We start from the raw sequence: 21227 nt of genomic DNA, 5'->3' as shown, positions 1-21227 counted from the left end.
CTAGGCCCTGAGCTTCCCATTAATACTGATAACAACTCCGACACGGAAATTGACCTCTCATGTTCCTCTGGTTTTAACACTGACGTGGAAGAGGCACTAAGGGGAACGGGAAGTTCCGAAGAGGCTTAAAACACCACACAACCTAACATGGGACTCTTGGACCCATTCGGTGACTTGATGTTCGAGCCCTTACTAATAAAACACCCTTTATCCCCGGAATGGACCCCTTCCCAACACGTGGCGGACTACCTCACCTTCTGGCTGAGGAAGGAAATCCCTCAAGAGGTCAGGTCCAGATTACGTTCCGAATGCCCGAGGCCTTCCCTCCCCAATAAAATAGCTGCCACACCAGAACTAGACCCCAAAGTTGTGGCCTTTATAGCTAAGACATCCAGGGACCCGAGAAAGGGCATAGATAAGGGATTGAAATCATGCCAAGATCGCCTTCTTGACACCATTGGCCCCCTTACAAAAATATTTGAAATGGCCGAATCGGCCTATCTGGGAGACTCCCCAGTCGATCCCAAAGAACTCAGGGAATGGGTCCAGCGGGCCATATGCCTTATCGGAAATGCAAGGATATAGTATACCACGCACTCCGTTTTGAACACGATAAACCAAATTAAAGAAGGTTCTGAGCGTGCTGAAGAGGAGTCGTCCTCTTCAGCACGTTAATCTCGTTTATGTTTGTTTTTCCTTTTTCTTTTTTAACACTTGTTTATTTTTGTTCTTCATGTTTACTTTCACTCTTCTTATTTTATTTTATTTTTGACACTTGACAACTTCATCTTTCCCACTTGAAATCTACCTATTTTTTAACACAGTCTTAAACTTTATCATTAATGTTCACACGCCCATTGTTTTCTATATTCTGCTTTCTATTTTCAACTATTTTATCTTTTCCATTTTAATCTATTTACTTTTTATCACAGCCTAAGGGTAACATTTCTTTTTTCAAACCTTCATTACCAAAAGTTCACGTGTATATGTTTATGGACTTTTTTTCTCATATTATTTTTTATATAATTTTTCCATCTCATTTCATTGTATTTATCTTTTCTGTCAACACTTTTCCAGTCCGCTTATAGTTTTGTTTACACACCTATTTTGTTGAGTCAATTAAAGATGGCTGCCATTTAGCGCCATGATCAATGTTTAGTATTTTGCTTCACCCATTCTAAGATGGCCGCCATTTAGGCGTCACAGTAATCGTTTGTTTTTTCTGCTTATAACAAGTCTGAACAATGGCTGACACTTGTAATACTGCCTGCGCGAGCATTGTACATGTTCGCTCGTGATTCATACTAAAGGTAAATTTACTTTCAGTTGAGCTATCTTCGCTCACATTCTCGTTGAAACCTTCGGGTTACTACGTTTTTATACTTTGTTAATCACGATGGTTGATTGTGTTTAAACTTAACCTACAGGCTTTTCCCATTCACTCGTTCACGTTAATTTCCTTCGTTGTACCTTCTTCTTTATTATTTTTGAATCACGGTGTATTTTCATTGTTGTTAAACTTTGGTAACGGACTTCCCTTATTTAATTAACAATCACAGTGACTTTCCGTCGTTGCAAACCTTGTCATCTAGTCTTGTTTCGGATTAGAGCCATATACAAGGTTATCAGTTACTGGTTTTTGGTACATTTAACCTATTCTTTATTGTTTCACTCGTGTGGACTACTATCTCTGTTTCTTCTTTCACTATAATTAATACATTTAATACACACATTTTTTATAAGCTGGCACTAGCTAAGGGGTTGTGACACTTACTCCTTTCTTCATATTCTTTAGGATTCCTCCTGACGAAGGGTTACCCACCCGAAATGCATTGGGGATTTTCCTTTGGTTTCCTGTTAAAAGCTATTGGAATTGCCTAAGCTACATTATTGTCTAAGTATTCATGATGACAATGGATATCTTTGCTCAATCAATTTTCAAGATTAACTTCGTTGAACTTTTCTTGGATCATCTGCGATTTCTTCGCACCACCACAGCTGTGCTATAAGAGGGACACCACTCACACTTGAGTGGTGCAATCATTGCTTATCGGAAATGCAAACACTGCTCTCTCCACAGAGAGAAGGAAGGGAGTTTTATTCAAAATAGACCCCAAACTTATCGAATTGGCCAAAAACGATCCAGGCCCTAACTCTCAAGGCTTCCTCTTTGGTGAGGACTTCATTAAAGACATGGCTAAGTATGTTGGTGCTTTTAACTCTATTCAAAAATCCCAAAAGGATATAAAAAAGGTATTTCAAGATCGGGTTTTCACCCAGGCCGGGAGAATACGGGGTCGTTTCCCCGGCCGAGGAAATTCCAATTCAAGACCCTTCATGTCCCGTGGCGGCAGATATAACAGCAACTTCGGCGCTCAACAGTTCTATCCCCAGAGACAAAGGAGCTGCGGACGTCCCTTCAGAGGTGAACGAAGACAACGCTCCTTCTCATCAGGTAGGAATCTTGAGAGACCTTTCAGATACCCCTCCAAAGGTGGGAGGGAGATTACGTCAATTCGCAGGGAATTGGAACTTAGTAACCAAAGACCCTTGGGTCTTAGACACAGTGAGAGGTTACAAGATAGATTTCACCGATACCCCTTTCCAGACAAAACATCCACGAGATATTACCCTCTCTCACAAGGACAGGCTTCTGGTCTCCCAAGAGGTGCAAGACATATTAAAGAAAGGTGCCATTGTCGAAGGCAATTACCTAGGCTTTCTCAGCAATATCTTTTTAGTAGAAAAGAAACACAAGGAACAGAGACCAGTCATAAACTTAAAAGATTTAAACCAGTGGGTAGTATATCAACACTTCAAAATGGAAGGGATACACCTCCTGAGGGACATTTTACGGAAAGGGGACTGGTTAACCAGACTAGATCTAAAAGACGCTTATCTAACAATCCCTATCTGGGGACCTGACCAGAAGTTCCTTCAATTCACCTGGGAAGGGAAACTATTCCAGTTTTGCAGCCTCCCCTTCGGGCTATCATCTGCCCCTTGGTGCTTCACCAAGGTACTCCGACCTCTCACCGCCTGTCTCAGACAGAGGGGAGTGAGACTGATCATATACCTCGACGACATCCTCATAATGGCACAATCAAAAGAGACCGTATCACTTCACACAGACCTTACAATTCACCTCTTACAACATCTGGTCTTCATTATAAACACAAAGAAATCTTGTGTAATCCCAAGTCAACAGACACAGTTTCTGGGTTTCCTAGTAGACACCGTGAAGGCAGAATTGAGACTCCAGACAAGGAAAGTGAGGAAGGAACTCAGAAAGTTACTCGGACTAGAGTCCTTCCCCTTAAGGATCCTAGCAAGGATCCTGGGCCTTCTTTCATCGACAATTCAAGCAATCTTCCCAGGTCCATTACATTATCGAGCACTTCAGAGACTGAAGGCCAGATCCCTAAGATCGCTCCTACTCCCATCTGATCTCCCTCGACCAGGATTCGAGGACCGAAATCCTCTGGTGGTTGAAGAATGTAGAGGCATGGAATGGCAGAGCCATTTTTGTGGAGGAACCGGATCTAATAATAGAGTCAGACGCGAGTTTGGAAGGATGGGGAGCCAGATGTGGGAACTCATCAACAGAGGGTGGTTGGACTCATCAAGAGAAGAGGTTGCATGTCAACTGCTTAGAATTATTAGCAGGTTCATTTGCGATTCGTTGTTTCACCCAGAATTCTGCGAAATGCTGTGTAACGTTACGGATGGACAATGTCTCCACAGTACGATATGTCAGCAAACTAGGGGGTCCTCACTCCAAGGGTTTATCGGACCTAGCGAAAGGTTTCTGGGACTACTGTTTGAACAAAGGAATATCGGTTGTAGCGGAACACATTCCTGGCTTGAACAATGGTGTAGCAGACTGGTTCTCAAGGAATTTCAAGAACTCCAGCAACTGGAGACTAGACAGGCAGATTTTCTTAACCATCCAATCCAAATGGGGTCCCTTCCAGACAGACCTGTTTGCAGACCGTCTGAATACTCAATTGAAGAATTTCTTCAGTTGGAGACCGGACCCTCAGGCTCAGAAAGTGGACGCCTTCCTCCAAGATTGGAGGGGTCTGGCCCCTTATGCCTTCCCGCCTTTTGCATTGCTTCCCCGTCTACTTCTTCATGCTCGATGTTACAGAGAGAGCATGGTGGTGATAACACCACTCTGGGAATCTCAGGCATGGTTCCCGATAATTCTAGAAATGAGTATAGACTTTCCCATTCTGATCCCTTCTTTCAGAGAGGTACTCCTAGGTCCAGAGGGAGACACTCATCCCCTGGTAGAGCAGGGTCTTCTGGTGCTGACGGCATGGAAGATTTCAGGAGACAGTGGCGAATCCCAGGGCTTTCGTCAAACGCTGTGACACTCATTTCTGAGTCGTGGGCACCCGGTACAAGGAAAGCTTATCGACTGGCATGGAACAAATGGGTTCGCTGGTGCCTTCAACGACATTATGATCCCGTTTCAACTGATTTAGTTCACGTTGTCAACTACCTTTCAGATCTCTTTACAACTGGTTTATCTTATAGAACCGTTAATGTTTACAGATCTGCGATTTCTGCTGGCCATTCTTTAATTAACGGAATCTCCGTTGGACAGAGCTTATTAACTAAGAAAATAATGAGAAGTATGAGAATTCTCATCCCTCCTTCTGCTAAATACACTGCCATGTGGGATGTTACTTATACTTAGAACTCTATTTTCTTGGGGAGAGAATTCTTCTCTCTCTCTTAAACGCATCTCATACAAACTTACCATTTTACTATGTCTAGTATCTTTTAGAAGAACCTCAGACGTGAAAGCGTTAGATATTTCTAGCAGGGCCTTCCAACCTGAAGGAGTTTGCTATTACCTCAAGAAGAGAACCAAGACAATGTCTTCCTCTATCTTTTATCCCTTTTTTCCTCAGAATGAAAGACTCTGCGTAGTTAGGTGTCTGAAAGAGTACGAGAAAAGAACTGAATATCTGAGAATGAATGAACGGCAACTACTCATTTCCTATAGATCCCCTCATAAAGGAGTTTCTTCTCCAACCCTGGCAAGATGGGTGAAAGATGTTATGCATGAAAGCGGAGTGGATGTATCTGTTTTTGGAGCCCAGAGGTGCTTCGGCTTCCAAGGCATTTTTTCTGGGAGGGGGACTTCAAGATATCCTTATGAGGTTCTTTAATTTCGACTCCATTTTACATTCACCGCCATTTTGTGTTACCTTTACACAGGCTGCTCGATTCACAAAGTGTCTCTGCCCCTTGGCCTGCAACGTGTCAAAAAACCCCTCCGTCCTTGTCTTGAAACCCATCTCAGACACCAGCCGGCCTAAACTAATCCTTGTCTGGACTACCTAATCTCTATATCAACTATCTGTTAGCCTTTAGTATTTTTCTCATGCTGTATCTTATCTTCTGGCCTTCGCTATTCTCTACTTGTATTCTCTCATTTCACAACTGTCCTCCAAAGCATACAAATGTCCTGCCACCTGCAAGTAGAGTTGTAGAGACGACCACTGATTAACCTGTGGGGAGGGGTGACAAAAACAGTTGGAAGAGAGGTTTATTTGGGTTACTTGATATCTTGTTTTTAAACTTTTCTCATTGGTTATATCTTGTTTTCAAACTCTTCCCATTGGCTAAACATGTATGCATTGGGTGTGTTCCTGGTGAATCTATGTGCTATAAAATATTGTGCGCCATGGAGTAAAGTGGCAGTCTCCTAAGAACATACCGGGTGTACTTCTGGGACAACTGTACTTAGCTGCAGCTAATAAACCTGATCTTCTACGCTCAACAGAGTGTCCTGTGTCTCTGTTCAACAAAGCAGGTGAACTCAGGAGATTAAGGCGTACCCTGCGCCGCCAGGCCCATAAGGTCTGGTTCTTCACTTAGGGCAGCAGACTGGTCAAGTGATAGTATGTTTAAGGCTTGTTCTTTTAGACCAATCCCTAATGCGATTGATAATGTTCTTAATGCACTTTAAACTTGCATATTATGGCCTCCGTGTTTTGCCATCAAATTTAGATTTTTCACAGCCTGCTGGGCAGAAAATCTGGATTTTATTAAGGACACGGAGGCTAATATTATCCCACCACTATTAATTTATCCCCTCCCAATGTGGATAAAATATTATGAAATGTTATTCTGTTCTTCCAAAATGAAAAACTTCTTTCCTTCGGACCACTCTTTGGAGAGCTATCTTCAGTCGTATTCCTGTTTCTACATGTTGATCTTTCCTCGCAGATTTAACAAAGAAGGAAGATGGCTGGTCACGAAGGGACTTTATACTTCTTTAGAATGTTCATTGAAGTTCTATGTTCTTCAATTGTTGCTGCTGAGCTGTGGCAATAAAGGAGATTTGCATAATATTAGCCTCCGTGTCCTTTATAAAATCCAGATTTTCTGCCCATCAGGCTGTGAAAAATCTAAATTTTCCCTCTCAACAGCTATTTTGGATCTGACCAAGGGGTTCGCAGGGAGGTTGTGCGCTAGAGCGCAGACAGAGTCCTAGTGGACCATAGCTCCTTCTCCAACCCTTTCTTGGCCTCCTTCAGTACAGGCCAAGTATTCGACATGCATCACTACATTCACAAGGTCACACGTACACATAGTCTTGTCCAGCTGGGTATGTGGGTCGTAGACCCAGCAATAAAAAAACAGTAAACCTGGTTTGCCCCATTCTGTAATCTCCAGACATCCACTAAGCTCCAGTTCCCCGCCCATGCTTGGAAACTAGCTAGTTTTACCAAGGGTGCATCTGCCAATGTCGACCTATAGAGACCCCCCTGGATTATAGATAAACCCACATCATCTGACAGAAGTGGCGTTCGTGTGTCAAGAAACTGTGTCTGCCCTATGTTTTGGGTGGAGAGGCTATCCAGCATCACTGGGAGGCAGATAAGGTGCGCCTTGAGCAGGACATAGCGGCCTTCTTTGTCTATATGCACAGTGATTTGCAGGAGCGGCTTCTCCGCAATGGCGGATGATAGTCAACCCACAACCAGCAGATGATAAATAAAACGGTAACAACACATTGTGATTTTTGTTTTATTTATATCTGTCTGGGCTGCTTACGTCTGACAGGAGGGGTGGTGCCGGGCCATGGCAGGGGGGAGTACTGTGCACTTATAAGGGTGCATGTCAGTGTGGCCGGCGTCTAAGGCTGGCCAAACAGACATGCACACTTATGTTTCTCTAACCCGGCTATGTTCCACATCCGAGTTGGAAAAACTCCACAGGCTCCCAAGTACCGTCTGAACGGCAAACGAGGCTGCTCAGACCAATCCAGACGCTGCTCTTATGCTGGATTGGGTGGGGAGCCTGTGCCTCTAGGCCCATCCACTTCCGGAGGAGGAGCAGGAGCAACGAGGCGGCAGGCAGCTAGTGTGAAGCGGAGTAGCCGGTAAGTGATTTTTCTTATTATTTTATTTTTATTTCCCTACCCTTCCTCTCCGTCCTCTTACTGTCCCCTTCTCCTCCTCCCCTCAGCTGCCCTACCATTTTTGATTGGTGGCAGTGGCATCGGTGATTTGTTTGATCAGCGTGCCCAGTTGAACCCATATCAGTGTCCTCTGTGTGTAAGAGGAAATGTCTGTAGTGTGTGATTGGTGCCTCCATCTCCTGGGAATTCTGTGTATCTCCTCACCTGCTAGATGTGTCTTCTGGAGGAATTTAATGTCCACTCCCCTACGCCATAAGTATTGGAGTATTTTGTGCTTCCACATGGAGCCCAGCCCTTGCGCATACCAAGTGACAAAGCTGTATTTAACATAAGTGGCATTAGTGCGATGATCAGTCCTCCACCCTCCCATCAGCAGGCAGTCCCAAGCCGACACGTGCGGTGAGCAGTATAGTGAAGGTGGGCATGTGTTCTGCAAGAAACGGCAACTCCCTCATCCCAGGCCAGAGATGCAACAGCATTCTGGCAAAAACTATTAGCGGCAACAAACATACAGTCAAAAAGAAACTGTAACCAACTAGCAGAGGATACTCCAAAAGCTACTATCCGAGGGAGAAATTTGTGAGGGTGTGTGGCAAAGCAGGGCATCCACCTTCCCTTTTCTGCCCCCCCCAATTCAACCATATATCCAGGGAACAAGTCCTAAAAAAAGAAGTGGGGGGACTGACCTCGTAAGGCAGTATGCAAGTGCCATCATGGCACGTGACAACGCAAGTGGGATCACAGGCATTGACACCAAAGGAAGTGGCATCATAAGAAGTGATATCAGATCTTAAGCCCTCACATATATTTTTAACAGGTCTATCATGAGTATATTTGAGCGCATTTAGAGTATACATGCAAACCATCCTGAATTAGGCAGAAGATTCACAGGTTTGTAAGCTACACATAAAACAATGTAGCCTTTTGTTAGCATAAAGTTTCCTTAACCCATGGACTGAACAAACTAACTCTACCACCAGCCTGCTCAACCAAGCATAATATTCCATATTTAGCACATTTACATGTAGATGTGATTGCCTTAGCTGTCTGCGCTCTCTGGAAGTGAGACCACTCCTGTATGTCAAGTATTTTATTCGCTGGGTACCTGTGCTATGAGTGTGGGTGAAGATGGTCGACATGGACATCCCTGGTGATGTCCAGACGCAGGTAGGTTCCGCGCTTTGGAGGACCTCCAGCTGAGTTCTTCCTCCCTCACCATTTTGCGAGTGCTCTGGACATCACAGTTGGGGCCATGATACCCCCCCCCCACACCCCTTTTAGGTGTTCTCCAGAAGGTATACCTCACTTTTCCTTGTTTTTTTCCAAGCTTTTACTTTCACACAGGACTACGACAAGAGTCCAGACTGCAGGGGACGTGACCTTTATTACACATACCCATACTGTCCCCTCTAGAGTCGATGAGGATCTCCCGCTCCTGATGAAATGCCAAGATCCAACTGGACGATTTAGGGCATGAAACATGTTGACCATCTTCACCCCACACATATCACTCTGAGCTTAAGCAGGTATAATTTCCCCTCTTCATCCACAACTTTTTAGTCTGTTGTTTTTAGTCATAGCACAGGTTCCTCCATCTCTACTCACTATACATACGCCTCCACACTGTTTTTTCAGCTTCACATTGGCAACCAGAGAAGTCCTCCGGCAAAGAGCCCCCCTGCGAGGCCTGTTGGTCATTGCAGCGCCAGCCTAACGAGGAGCTGCCGGATGATGAAGCATGACACCCTTCGGGGTGTGTGAGGGCTCTTGCTCCTAATTTGAGCTATTCCATCTTCATTCCATTAGGAACACCTGGTATTTACTATCCACAACCTCCCCTTTTTTCTACGCCCCCCCTTTTTTTCCTCCCCCCCTTCCTTTTCCTCACCCTTCTTCGGAACTGCATACCTTTCCTTTCGTCATAGCTATCTGGGGCGTGTATGCTGGACCTACCAAGCCCTTGTCCCTCTTCTTGTGATAAGCGCCATCTTGCGTTCACATTTCAGTGCAGTACTGTGCGGGTTGCACGACACCTGTGTGCCAGTCTCCCAGCATCAGACCCTTGGCTGGGCAGCGTTTCTTGGCACGTCCAAGCAATGCAGAGGACGGGGTTCAGCGGAGTAGCTGGTGGGATTTCTTTACAATGCGGCCATCTTGCTGTGCTGCTGGCCACACCACTCTGCAGAAGTTGGTGTTATCACATGGATTTCTACTCAAAAATCCAAAGTCCGACATCTATTCTATGGACAGGTGGTTTGACCCAGTACATTCGTCTCCTGTAACACGTACAGTAATACTGAAAAATCCTGTTTCTAACCAAATCGGAATTAAGAGGCCACTCGAAATAAGGGGCACTGTGCACTTGGAGATATTTATTCCGACATTAATTGAAGTCCTCTTTGGCTGTTCAAGTATACTATGTGCACATATTTAGACACCCAATTGGTGCACATTCCTGTTGGCAGCGTTAATCATGCGACATAGGTACCCCTATTCATACTGCAAAGGAAACGGGCAGCATGTGTGCTAACACTGTATACCCAATAATATATTTTATTCCATCTACTAGACAGGAGCAAGTCAATATATTTTTGCGGCACATTGTTTCTCAGGGCTACCGTTTCTGCAGTTCAACAAAATGATTATTTTCTGACAGACATTTGTATATGTTGCTCTATGGTCCCACAGCTGTCGTTTAATTGGTTACACATACACTGTATTAGGCCCGAGAATGTCCTTGCTGGAGCAGATGATAAATTATTCCATTGTGTCAAGAGACGGTGTAGTTCAGATATAAGACTATAATAATAATGCCTTTACCTAGTCATTCGTTCTGAGTTGTTTTCATTTTTACATTCTGTTGGTAGCAAGGTCTTCTATCAGGTGGCGCAAAGCAGTGTTATAAGCACTATCAGTGGAAAAAATATGCAGTGAAAATGTGCAAAACCCATCCATAGTGAAATTTGTTAGGCAGAAGGGGTTTGCAAGGGCTTTCCATGTCTGTTCCACTGGGCGAAGTCCATTGATTTCCAGAGGATTTCATGAAACGACAAGGTGACCCGCGATGGGTCGCGTCATCTTCTATTGCGCCAACCAGTGAAACTCATAATGAAATTGCATGGCTGCCACAACTGTAAAATGTCTTGAAACAGGGTGCTAGTTTGGCTTTCAAGTTCTACAACACCAAAGAACTGGCGTTGGCAAAGCTAATAAGTCTTGCTGATCTTTAGCTATGGCAATCAGGGCCGGACTGGGAACCCAAAGCTGCCCTGGCAAATTTTGTCAGACACCCCCCCGTATGTTGCGTCGTAGCAAGTGAGTGGAGGGAGCGAGTATGCCCACTATAAGGGAGGGTTTGTTGGTTCTGCCTCAAAGAAAATATGGAAACAAATAGCAATAATGGTACATTCTACAGCACATTTTTCATTATACATTCAATTGTATTAGCTTTTAAAGCATAGCAAAAAATTGCCTTGTAGTGCACCAGGTTGGGACACTCTTTATTGGGGCACCTCAATGATTCCCTCACTATCACCCTCCAACAGTGCCCTGCATCTCTCCATAGCCCCTCTCTCACATGTATTTCATTTGTTTTATAGCGCCTCTCATACCACTGTAGGGCATTCGAGCACTTTACAACACACACACAGAGAAAATGTTACATGAGACATAGGAGAGTATGAGGTGTAGGCTTTTTTAAGAGTGCTGATCTGGAGATGGACTAACAGGCTTCAAAACATAACACAGTGGTTAGGGTTGGCTTTACTAATAAGAATTAATTTCCAGCCAAACAAATACTTTTTTAAGCAACATTAGGATAATGAAAGACTGGGGAAAAACATATGTTTTTAACCTTTATGATACAGTTTGCATGAAGCTCTTTGATGGCAGTTCATAGCTCACTGAGCTAGATTACAACTGCAATTTATGAAGTTCACGTTAACAAATGGATCTCTGTGACACAAGCAGTAATCCACTGAGATATGCACATGAAATGTAGTTCTGTGATCTGTATGGTGCATGTTTTGCAGCAGGCATCTTAACCCTCTGCGCTACCTTAGATGAGTCAAAACTGCCACTAGACAAAACTCCAGTCCCTCTCCAGCAGGAATAATAATCACCAGAGATGTCTTGACACTTTTATTGTTGCTGGAAACTGATAAAATATTTCAAAGCACAGGGAGGCTGGAAATGAAAGTGAATGCTGTGTGAATAATGCTGGCCTGCTTATTTTGCTCTGGAGCTGATATTGCAGCATTGCTGCAAAACCAGCCCCCCACCTTTTCAGCCTCCCAGAAAAACGCCCAATGCCCAGTATGGCCAGTCCAGCCCTGATGACAATTTTGTTTTTTTAACGAAATGACTGCAGAGGGAGTGCATGCATGGCAGCCATTTTGTAATGAGGCGTATACTCTCTTCCCTCCACACTTTCCGCTTTGGTTCCCTTCATCATAACTACTGATATGTGGTAATTTACCTCTTCTTACTAGTGCTCTGGGCCCCTTTAACCTTGTCATATTGTTCTGTGTGATTTCACCCCCCCATGCTGTGATGTATATTATTACTCCACCAGAAAGTACTGATGCCGCACTCCCCACTGCTTTATACTTCACCACATCTCTTAATACTGTCCAGTGAAACTTTATTCCCCATACTCCTATGTGCACCTTCACTCCTCACCTTCAGTACTGCTCCATGCATCTAAGCCTTCCTAGAGTGCTGCCCTATGTACAGCCATGCCCTCCTACCTCAGTAGCGCTCTGTGCACCAGCATTCCAAAAGGGACTGTTTTGCAAACCTCACACATCTCTTTACATTGCTTCAGGCATATCCCACACCACACATAGTACTTTCAGTGCATTCTGCCAGTCGATCACTAATACTCTATGTACTTAAAAATCCACAACCCCTGAACTGACCTACAGCTCCGCGTGAACCTCAGTATCTCCAGACTGATTTCTTGAGCAGGGGCAGCCATTACTTGACTCTGGGGCAGGGCCAGTGAACTTATGAGGGCAAGAGAATGAACTGAGTGTTGCAAGGAGAGTGGAGAGGAGAAAGGTACAGAGTAAAGACTGAAGATAAGGACTGGGGAAGAAATGGATACATAGGTATATAGTATTTCAATAGCGCAAACTTAGCCAAACGGCAGCGGAGCACTGTACATGGTCAAAGGCAAGCTAAACATTGCTGAATAATAGGAGAGGTAGCTGGTTTGTAGACTGTTAATGCATTGTGATGTAGTGTTCTTTACAGAGGGGAATCTTCAACTCGTTCCTAAATTGGAGCAGCTTTGTGGAGGTCCTGATGGATACGTCAATGTTATTCCAGAACCTGGGTGCATAGGTGGATACGGAGGGACACATGAATGGGTAATAGGGTTAAAGTGGGAAGGAGGAGGAGTAGATAGGAGAAGAGGAAAAAGGGATAGAAGGGTTACAAGTGAGGAACGGGTTAAGAAGAGGGTATGGTAGGGAGAGGATGAAGAGGAGAGACAAGAGGATGAAAGTAAAAAAGAGAGATTGAGAGAGTTTGAATATAAGATGAGGAAAAATAATTGTCTGATAATGAATTACAAAATATAAATACATTTTTCCTCTTGATTTCTCGTTGTGCTGAGTGGACTGCGCAAAAAACCTGACAGCAGATGGTCAGTTTCTGATTATACAAGCACTTCCCCAAATGTGAGAGCCAGGCTGAAATTTTATAAAATGATTGGGCTGTGAAGTGAACTCCAAAACATTCTGAAGGAAAACAAAAAAAACTTTTTGGGACCCTATTTCAGGGTGAGGCCGAGGGGCAAAAAATATGAGTTTCGCCTTGCCACATCATTAGGAATTTTATTTTAATTAGATAAACTGGAATTACAGTTGCACTACTGTCAGATTGAAGATAGTTTCAATGAAGCTACTGCACAATATACCTGTAGGCAGGGCTTTAAGTGGGATGACAAAACTGGGGGGTCTCTCAAAGGGACATGGCCAATGTGATTAAGGGCGTGGCTTAAAAACACATAAGCTAAAAATCTGTGCTTAGCATGGTGTGCCGCCCATCTGGTATTTTGCTGTTTCTGTCATTCCAGATATAAAATACAACAAGTAACATCATACGTACAAAAAGTCAGGACAATTAGCTTTGTCAATGGTTGTTAGTTGCATAAGATAAATAAGCAGCAACTATGGCTTGTAGATAATTTTGAAAAAGCTTCCACTTAGAGCCCTGGTGAGACCACAACAATGTTGCTGCTCCTAAGTGTCAGAAAGAGAAGGGAAATATAGAGAGAAAAGGACTCTCTTTAACCCGTTGTATGCTCATGACGAGCCCAGCTCGTCATGAGGCACAGTGGAGCTGTGCTCATGACGAGCTGGGCTCATCATAACGGTCGCGCCACTCCCACACGTAATTGATTCCCCGCCTGCGCAGGAGAATCAATTAGTAGGCAGAGTCGTGACGAGCCCAGCTCGTCATGAGCACAGCTCCACTGTGCAGCATGACGAGCTGGGCTCATCACGAGCACAGCGCCGCCGTCGTCGGCCCCCCCGTGCCGCACGGGAATTACCCCCGCAGCAAAGGGGTTAAAGGATTTCCCTTCCTCTACAACGCTCACCATGCGCACATCGATGTGCCTGCTGTCACCGCAGTCCGGAAAAAAATAAACCGCCTGTGACAGGGCACAAAACAGAGTCCGATAGAGACCCGTTTCGAGGGCCCCCTTTAAAAACTGCCGGTGCTCAGCACCGGTGAGACCCAGCCCACTTAAAGCCCTGCCTGTAGGACTTTCCAAATGAGAATATATGTTTGAAAACTGCGGATCGCTTTAAATGTTTAGAAGTTGACTGTGCTTTGGTCTGCTGTGAGGAAATCTTTTTTAAAAACATAGCCGTCAATCAAATGATAAGTGTATGAAAGCACAGCACCGTAAGTACAGCCTGGTCCTTTAACTTCTGGCCGCCACTGTGGCCATGCACTCACCCAAGCTGGAGCTGCCGACACACCACCGAGGCATCATTATCATCCCAGCTCCTGCTGCAGATGGTTCCCCAAGCTCCGTTCAGGTAGACTTCCACTGTGCTCCCGCCTGATCCGCTCTTCCCCTCTCGGAGACGGACAGACCCTGTAGGAGTGAAAAGTAAAACCATTTAGAGGCAGTAAGGAGCAGGTATAAAGAACGTTTTGGTCAACCTCTTTGAAATATTTTCTAGCACACTGAACAAGTTCTCTGTAGTCCTGATGGTTCATTCAATTACAGTTATCAAAAGAGATGTTCTGGAGAGTCCACGTCGCCAATTGAATAGAGTTCTAAATAGAGTTCTGTAATGAATTTAGCATCACTGGCTGTAGGAACCATGGTGTATTGTGTAATGGGATGTCAACTACAAGCAGTCTGTAACCCTGGCAACTTATGGGCCATTACAGAATGAACATTGAAGTGGAGCAGTCTTGGACAGCCAGTTCCACTGCGGGGAATAGGTGGGCCAGTGGTAATACATGTGCATGCGGGCATGACCCTTGGAAATGTGGCCTGCACCCTTCCATCAATGACATTCTAACTGCAAAACCATGCTCTCATATTATTGACAACTTCTTGATGAAGGCCTGGCTAGATCACGTTCTGATCCCATTAACCCTCTTAAATGTACATGTCAAATCATTATCCAAACCACTGAGAAAGATGACCTATGTTAGAGACCTACAGGCCTAGGTGTCGATGATCTACAGGAGAAGATAGAAATCACCTCTTCCAAAACCAGTGTGGAAGATGTGCCTTTTGATCAAACCTCCTCACTGCTCCCGCAATACAATTTCCTTGCATTATCCTCACTCGACAAGGTAGCTGTCCCCTAAAGTCTGTTTTAATACGTTTTAAATGTACGCAGTCAGGTACTCTGCTTTACTTAAGGACAAAAGAGCACTGTTAGAAATTGGCTTTCTGGTTGGCAGAGGTATGCACCCTGTCCAAGCAGGTACCACAATCCTAGTCAGGGTAAGCCACTACACAACCTAAATTATCCAGTGCTCACCCTCTGCTAGCTTGGCACAGAGCAGTCAGGCTTAACTTACGAGGCAATGTGTAATGTATTTGTGCAATACTAAACAGTAAATCAGTGAAAACACCACCTAAGACTCCCCACAGGATTAGAAAAATAAAGAATAATTTTATAAATAAAACAAGAGCAAAATGACAAACATCCAATGTGTAGAAGTCGAGATATGAATTTTTAAAGATTAAATGCAAAACCAGCATTTAGAAGCAAGTAGCCCCTATAGATTTAAATGGCCGTGCTGGACAGGGACAAAGTCAAGAGTTCAGGCTGACCACGATGGAACAAGGGCCGGATACAGGACCCACACAGGACTCGCTGAGCAAAAGTACCTTGCTCCTGGTCGCACCAGCGAGATGCGTTGGTGATTCCCAAGCAGTTGAGGTATTGCGCTGGATTCCTCCACGCAACTGCTGTGATGTGTCAGGGCTTTTATTAAAGGGTTGGTTCCGAAGTGAGGCAGTTCCGAATGCGATGCACCTAGTATCTCCACGCTTTTGAGGCGATGCGTCGGTTCTGAAGCAGTGGTTCTGAGTGCGATGTGCTGGTTCCGAATGCGATGCGCCAGTCCAGTTCCCGCAAAAGCGGTGATGCGTGTATTCTGCTCTTGCAGCAGAGTATACGTTTGTTCAACTGGATCAAACCCCTAGGTCCACTTCCAAGGGTCCAGGACTGGGGTGGCAAAATCTTGGCAGCCCAGACTCACAAACAGATGAGCCCAAGGAATAGGTAGGTTCTAAGTATTTTGTGTCCCTGAGACTTGGGCAACAGGAGGCAAGCTAGCAAGCCCTTGGAGTCACTCCGGGTTCAAATGATTCAGGTCCAGTCCTTCTCACCCAGGCAGAGAGAGAGCAGCAAGCAGCAGGGTAACAAAGCAAGGCAAGAGTTCAGCAAACAGCAGCTCCAGCAGAGTGGCAGCCATTGAGCGGCACAGCAGATCCTCTTCCTCTTGGCAAAGTGGTCACAGGTCCAGAAGTGTATTCAAGTTGTGGTAACATGGGTCCAGTACTTATACCCAGCTGTGCCTTTTGAAGTGGTGGAGACTTAAAACAAAGCGTTGAAGTGCACAGAGGTCCACCCTTCCTGCACTGACTCCAGACTCACTACAGGGGGGTATGCAGCCTCTTTGTGTGGGGACAGGACACAGCCCATTTAGGTGTGCCAGTTCCTCCCTACAATCCTGCTTAGTATTACCTATCAACATGCAGATGGCTACTGAGTCACACCTACAATTCCTTTGTGTGTGGCTATCTAAAGGAATACACAAAGCCCAGCTGCCACTCAACCCAGACTGGTCAGAGACAGGCAGCATGAACCATGGCAGTGTAAAACTGCACACACAGGCTGTCAGTGGCAGGCCTGAGAGATGGTTAAGGGCTACTTAAGTGGGTGGCACAATAGGTGCTGCAGGCCCACTCATGGTATTTAAATTACAGGCAACAACTTTGAATTTAATTTCCCATTTTTTGCTAATTCAAGCCCTATGTTGCCTAATAATATTGAATTATATGCTAAAGGTTAAGATGCAAAAATACACAGAAATTAATCTGAGAGAAAGTTCACTTTCACAGGGGCCCCCTTGGTAGGCGAGGGCCCTGGGCAATTGTCCACTTGGCACTTGCCTTAAAACATCTCTGGGTTTAACTTTGCTGGAAGAGTTCCTTTGTAGCCGCAGCATAGTGTGTTACATCTATCCCATATCGCAGGGGAATGTAGGACGTTACTACGCATACATTTACAATGTGGTACTTTACATCGCGTTTGTTACAACGCAAGTCGGTACGACTTGCGCTGGAGGGCGCTGGACTTAGGAATAGTATGATTTACTATTCCAACTCCAGTCTACATACAGTAGGGAAGGTGTTGGAATAATAAATCATACTGTTCGTTAGGTTAGAGCGCCATCCAGCGCAAGTCGTTGTAACGACTTGCATTGTAATGCCCACGTTGTAAAGGCATTGCGATGCAATGCCCGTGTTGTGAAGGATGTTTCCCATCACAGGGTTGCCTCTGCAAGTGCATTCTTACATTGTGATACAGAACTTAGTAGAAAAACACAAAACACAATTTTGATATTTTAAATGAATCCACAAAACGCGCACACACCTGCCTACTCTGCTAGAATTTGCCACAGTAGGACAAGAAAGACATGTGTGAAAATGTCAGGCCCGTTTAGGGATTCTCTACTGAAAAGTATATGCCTGGTTAGTATATCAAATGAAATTTGGAATTTTAATTGCTCTCCTTACGGACTCAAGTGGTTTGAATGGTCTTGTGGCACACTTAGCGCCATATGTGAATTTCCTGTAATAGATATGTCACCAGCATTATCAAGGGACACGTGCAAATTACTGGAGATGTTGACACAACTGTAGCAGGGACTTCTTTCTTAATTTCACCTAAAGTCTTAAATTATGCGTTTTTTTCAGCTGCAGAACTTTCTGCATAATTATGGATTTGCCGTATTTACCACATAATCCATCATCTCCTGCATAATCTGCAGATTTAACAAAAAAATGTGTTTCTAGCTCAAATGGATCAAAAAGATGCTACACATGTGGTGACACATGTTGTTGCACAGTGGGAAGACCTTCCCAAAGGTAGACTGGACACAATTATGTCGCTTATCGCTGCATTTGGGTGTTAAAATGGTACTAATGGGGTGAAACCTTTGCTCTGACAGTGTTAATGTGTAAAAGCGACAAAATATAAGGTAAAACTATTAAACTATGCCACGTTATGGCGCATAATTTGCCTTTCCTATGCGCATAATTTAGTCAACATCAAGGATGTTGAAAAACAGAATGCAAATATAGAGTGGATACCTTTTGTGTGAAAAAAAGTTATGAAAGTTTAAGCGCGATCAACCCCACACATCGAAAAAAGGGCTCAGCAAAAGGGCGCAGGAGGAACCCTAGTTGTCAATTGGTTAAAAAAACTTTCTTATGGTCTGTACAATCTAAACAAATTAGCTACATTCCTCTAATTGTTGCAGTTAGTTTTGTGGCTGTTTGAGTGGAAATAATATGGTTTGCTATAGCCCAAATATATTTGCCATACTTCTCTGTTGCACACATTGCCTGTACTCATCTTGGCTGTTTACAGCTGGACTCTTTTTTTCGTCACTTCTGCTACCTTACATTGTACAGTGGTGGACGGGCTGCAGGGAAGCTACGTGATATATTTTGATGTCGATAAATGTACATTTCAAATGGACTGATGGTAAGTGTGTTAACATTTAAAAAAGAAAATTAATTAATTATGAATAAAAGATTATATAACTACTTTGGAGTATGAAGTATCTGTCTTTGTGGGCAGGAGTCATCAAGATTTAGATGGATTATTTAGAGTATATAGTCGTTTACTGCTTTTGATCTTAATATGATTAGGGGCACACTCTATTGATAATTTCTTTAGCCGATTTCATGCCTAACAAGTGAGAAAGGGTGATTTGTGGAAAAGGGATGAAAGGAAAGGCACATCAACTTTTTGAAATAAAAGTCTTCTTTACAACAAAGAGACATGTAATACTCGATTAGACCCACAGCTATGACTTACGCCTTATTCTGAGTGCAATGTTACAATTGGGTGCAAAAAACTCCTGGGAAAATACAATTCCTGTGTGCCACTAGATCAGCTCTTGAACCGGATTCAAACTTTTGACCCATGCAATACATAACTTGACAATGGTCTTTACTGCGTTTTTCACACACAGTACTCTTCATTGCACTCTTTAGCAGACACAATTTCCTCCAGGTAGGGAGAGGATATTAAAATTCTAAAATCCTCCGGACGGAGCATAAATTTGCACAAAAATCCATAATGTTAAGCAAGTGTAGGGCAGCATTAAAAATGAGACCATTCATGGAGGAGCCAAGATGGCGACCGGGATGGCAGCGTAGATTCCCGGCTCCGTGAACCTCCGCATCCCGCACGGATATCCTGCATGAGATCCTTACTCTGCGCTACGAAATCGTGTTCGTGAACGGAAGTGGCAACCGATCGTATGACTCCGAGGTCTCTGACTGCCGTACAACCGGAGAACTCTGCGGTTGAACTTTGCGGCCCATGCGGTCCCGAAGCCGGGACCTCGAGTGGACGCCTTGGCCGGGTGGCAGTTGAACAACAGCGGCCTGTGGTGACTGGGTGGAGTCGGTCCACCGAAGCGGAGCTCCCCTCGGCCTGCATTTTGCTGTTGCGGACTGATGACATGCCCGGGTGTACAATTCTCGGATTCTGTGGCGATTGCCCCTGCCTTTGACGGTGAGCTGCCCGGACGCCGTCCCTGGCTCGCCCTAATCCTTAAGGGCTGCTCCCGGCTTTCCGCGGGAGCTGGTCCGTGGCGGAGACGACTGTTGCCCGTGACCGCGCAACGGCTGAATCTGTACCTGCCCCGGGATCCCTGTCTTCAGCGACGTGGACCTTGAGGCGTTGTTCCCGGGGTCCTGGCCCCAATACGAGTCGGGCCTTCCCAGCGGCCATTTTGTCACGATGCAGCCTACCATCCTCTCCGCTGGGACGCAGCGAGACAGGGGGTGTGTGACTTTCGGGAGTGTGGCGGAGCGATCGGAGGGAGCTGCTCTGGGGTACGGCGACCTCCTGGAGGCCCTTGGTGCCCTTCATTACTCCTTGGCTCATGGCGCCGGGATCCTGGGGGGGAAGCTAGATGATGTGGTAACAGCGTTGGGACAGTGGCGGCATGCTGGTCCACAGGTACACAGTGGCTTTTCACACTGCACACAAGAGGAAGATGTTGCGGCCCCCCCCCGCGATTAGTGTACAGCCGGACACTCCGGACAATATGCTACCGTGTGGTCGGCTGACTGTGGACTTGATCTGTTCCGGAGGTATTGGACCTGAGCGGAAGATGGTGGCCTTGTCCCGTGCGCGGTCTCCGGCGGCCCGGGGACAATTCCAGCAACGTGTGTCTCATTTGGCTGATTCAGCCTGTCTGGACCTTGTGTGCAGCGCAGATCCTGGGGCGGCACTGGAAAAGACACCCCTCCATGAAGCGGTCTGTGCGGATGCTCAGAGACTTCCACCCCACCCGTGTGCGGCGCTTCCCGACTGTTTTTGGACACTCCTGTACCTTGGGACATCGGACATGGTGCTGGGTCGAGGGGCAGGCATGGGCAGAATCGCAAAAAGCGGTCAAGGCTGAGGCCGATCCTTCGGGGGTGGTCACCTAGTAGACAGGCGGACTCATGGTTGCGCGCTCTCGTGGTTATTCGCATAGTTGGTGTATAATGCTCCCCATTCCCCCCCCCCCTGTTTTGATATGGTCGACTTGGTGCTGCTAATTGTTTGCTGGGGGGAGACTTCACCGTGCGGGAGGGAGAAGCCGGGGGTATGTTTTTAAGGCCCTCCTCCAGTTTATTATATTCTTTCCGCCCCCCCGTCTGGGGGGGCTCTTTCTCACTCTCTTTTTTCCCTGTCTCTTCTATATTTCGGGTCTGGTTCCAGGGCGACAGGCACACTGCTGGGGGGTGGGGCCATACTCATTCGCAGAGGTACAGGGTGGGGGGATGGGGGAGGGGACTCTTTAGTCTTTATCTCTATTTCCATGGCCTCCTCTTTTTTCTCTGTTTCTTTTTGCTTATTTTTCTGGGATCAGTGCGATACACCACCCTGATTGTGAATCGTTTGCTCTTCATGTGTGCCACAGTTTCCGGGGGGTTCGCTGGGCCTTAGGTACGGGGACCTGCAGGCGCAACTATTTTTGATATTTCTCCACATCCGTA

At 45.4% G+C, this 21227-nt stretch overlaps 1 protein-coding gene across 1 annotated transcript in view; it reads right to left on the bottom strand.

The window, feature by feature from the left end:
* Positions 1 to 21227, bottom strand: part of PRSS12 (serine protease 12) — a 474415-nt gene that overhangs the window by 367891 nt on the left and 85297 nt on the right. Inside the window, exon 2 of the mRNA XM_085634365.1 lies at positions 14417 to 14558. Coding sequence (XP_085490491.1) covers positions 14417 to 14558 — 142 coding nt within the window. The remainder of the gene's footprint in view (positions 1 to 14416; positions 14559 to 21227) is intronic.

The sequence above is a fragment of the Triturus cristatus genome, chromosome 2_1, assembly GCF_964204655.1.
Source record: "Triturus cristatus chromosome 2_1, aTriCri1.1, whole genome shotgun sequence".
NCBI lineage: Eukaryota > Metazoa > Chordata > Amphibia > Caudata > Salamandridae > Triturus > Triturus cristatus.
This window is presented reverse-complemented; position numbering and strand designations above follow the sequence as displayed.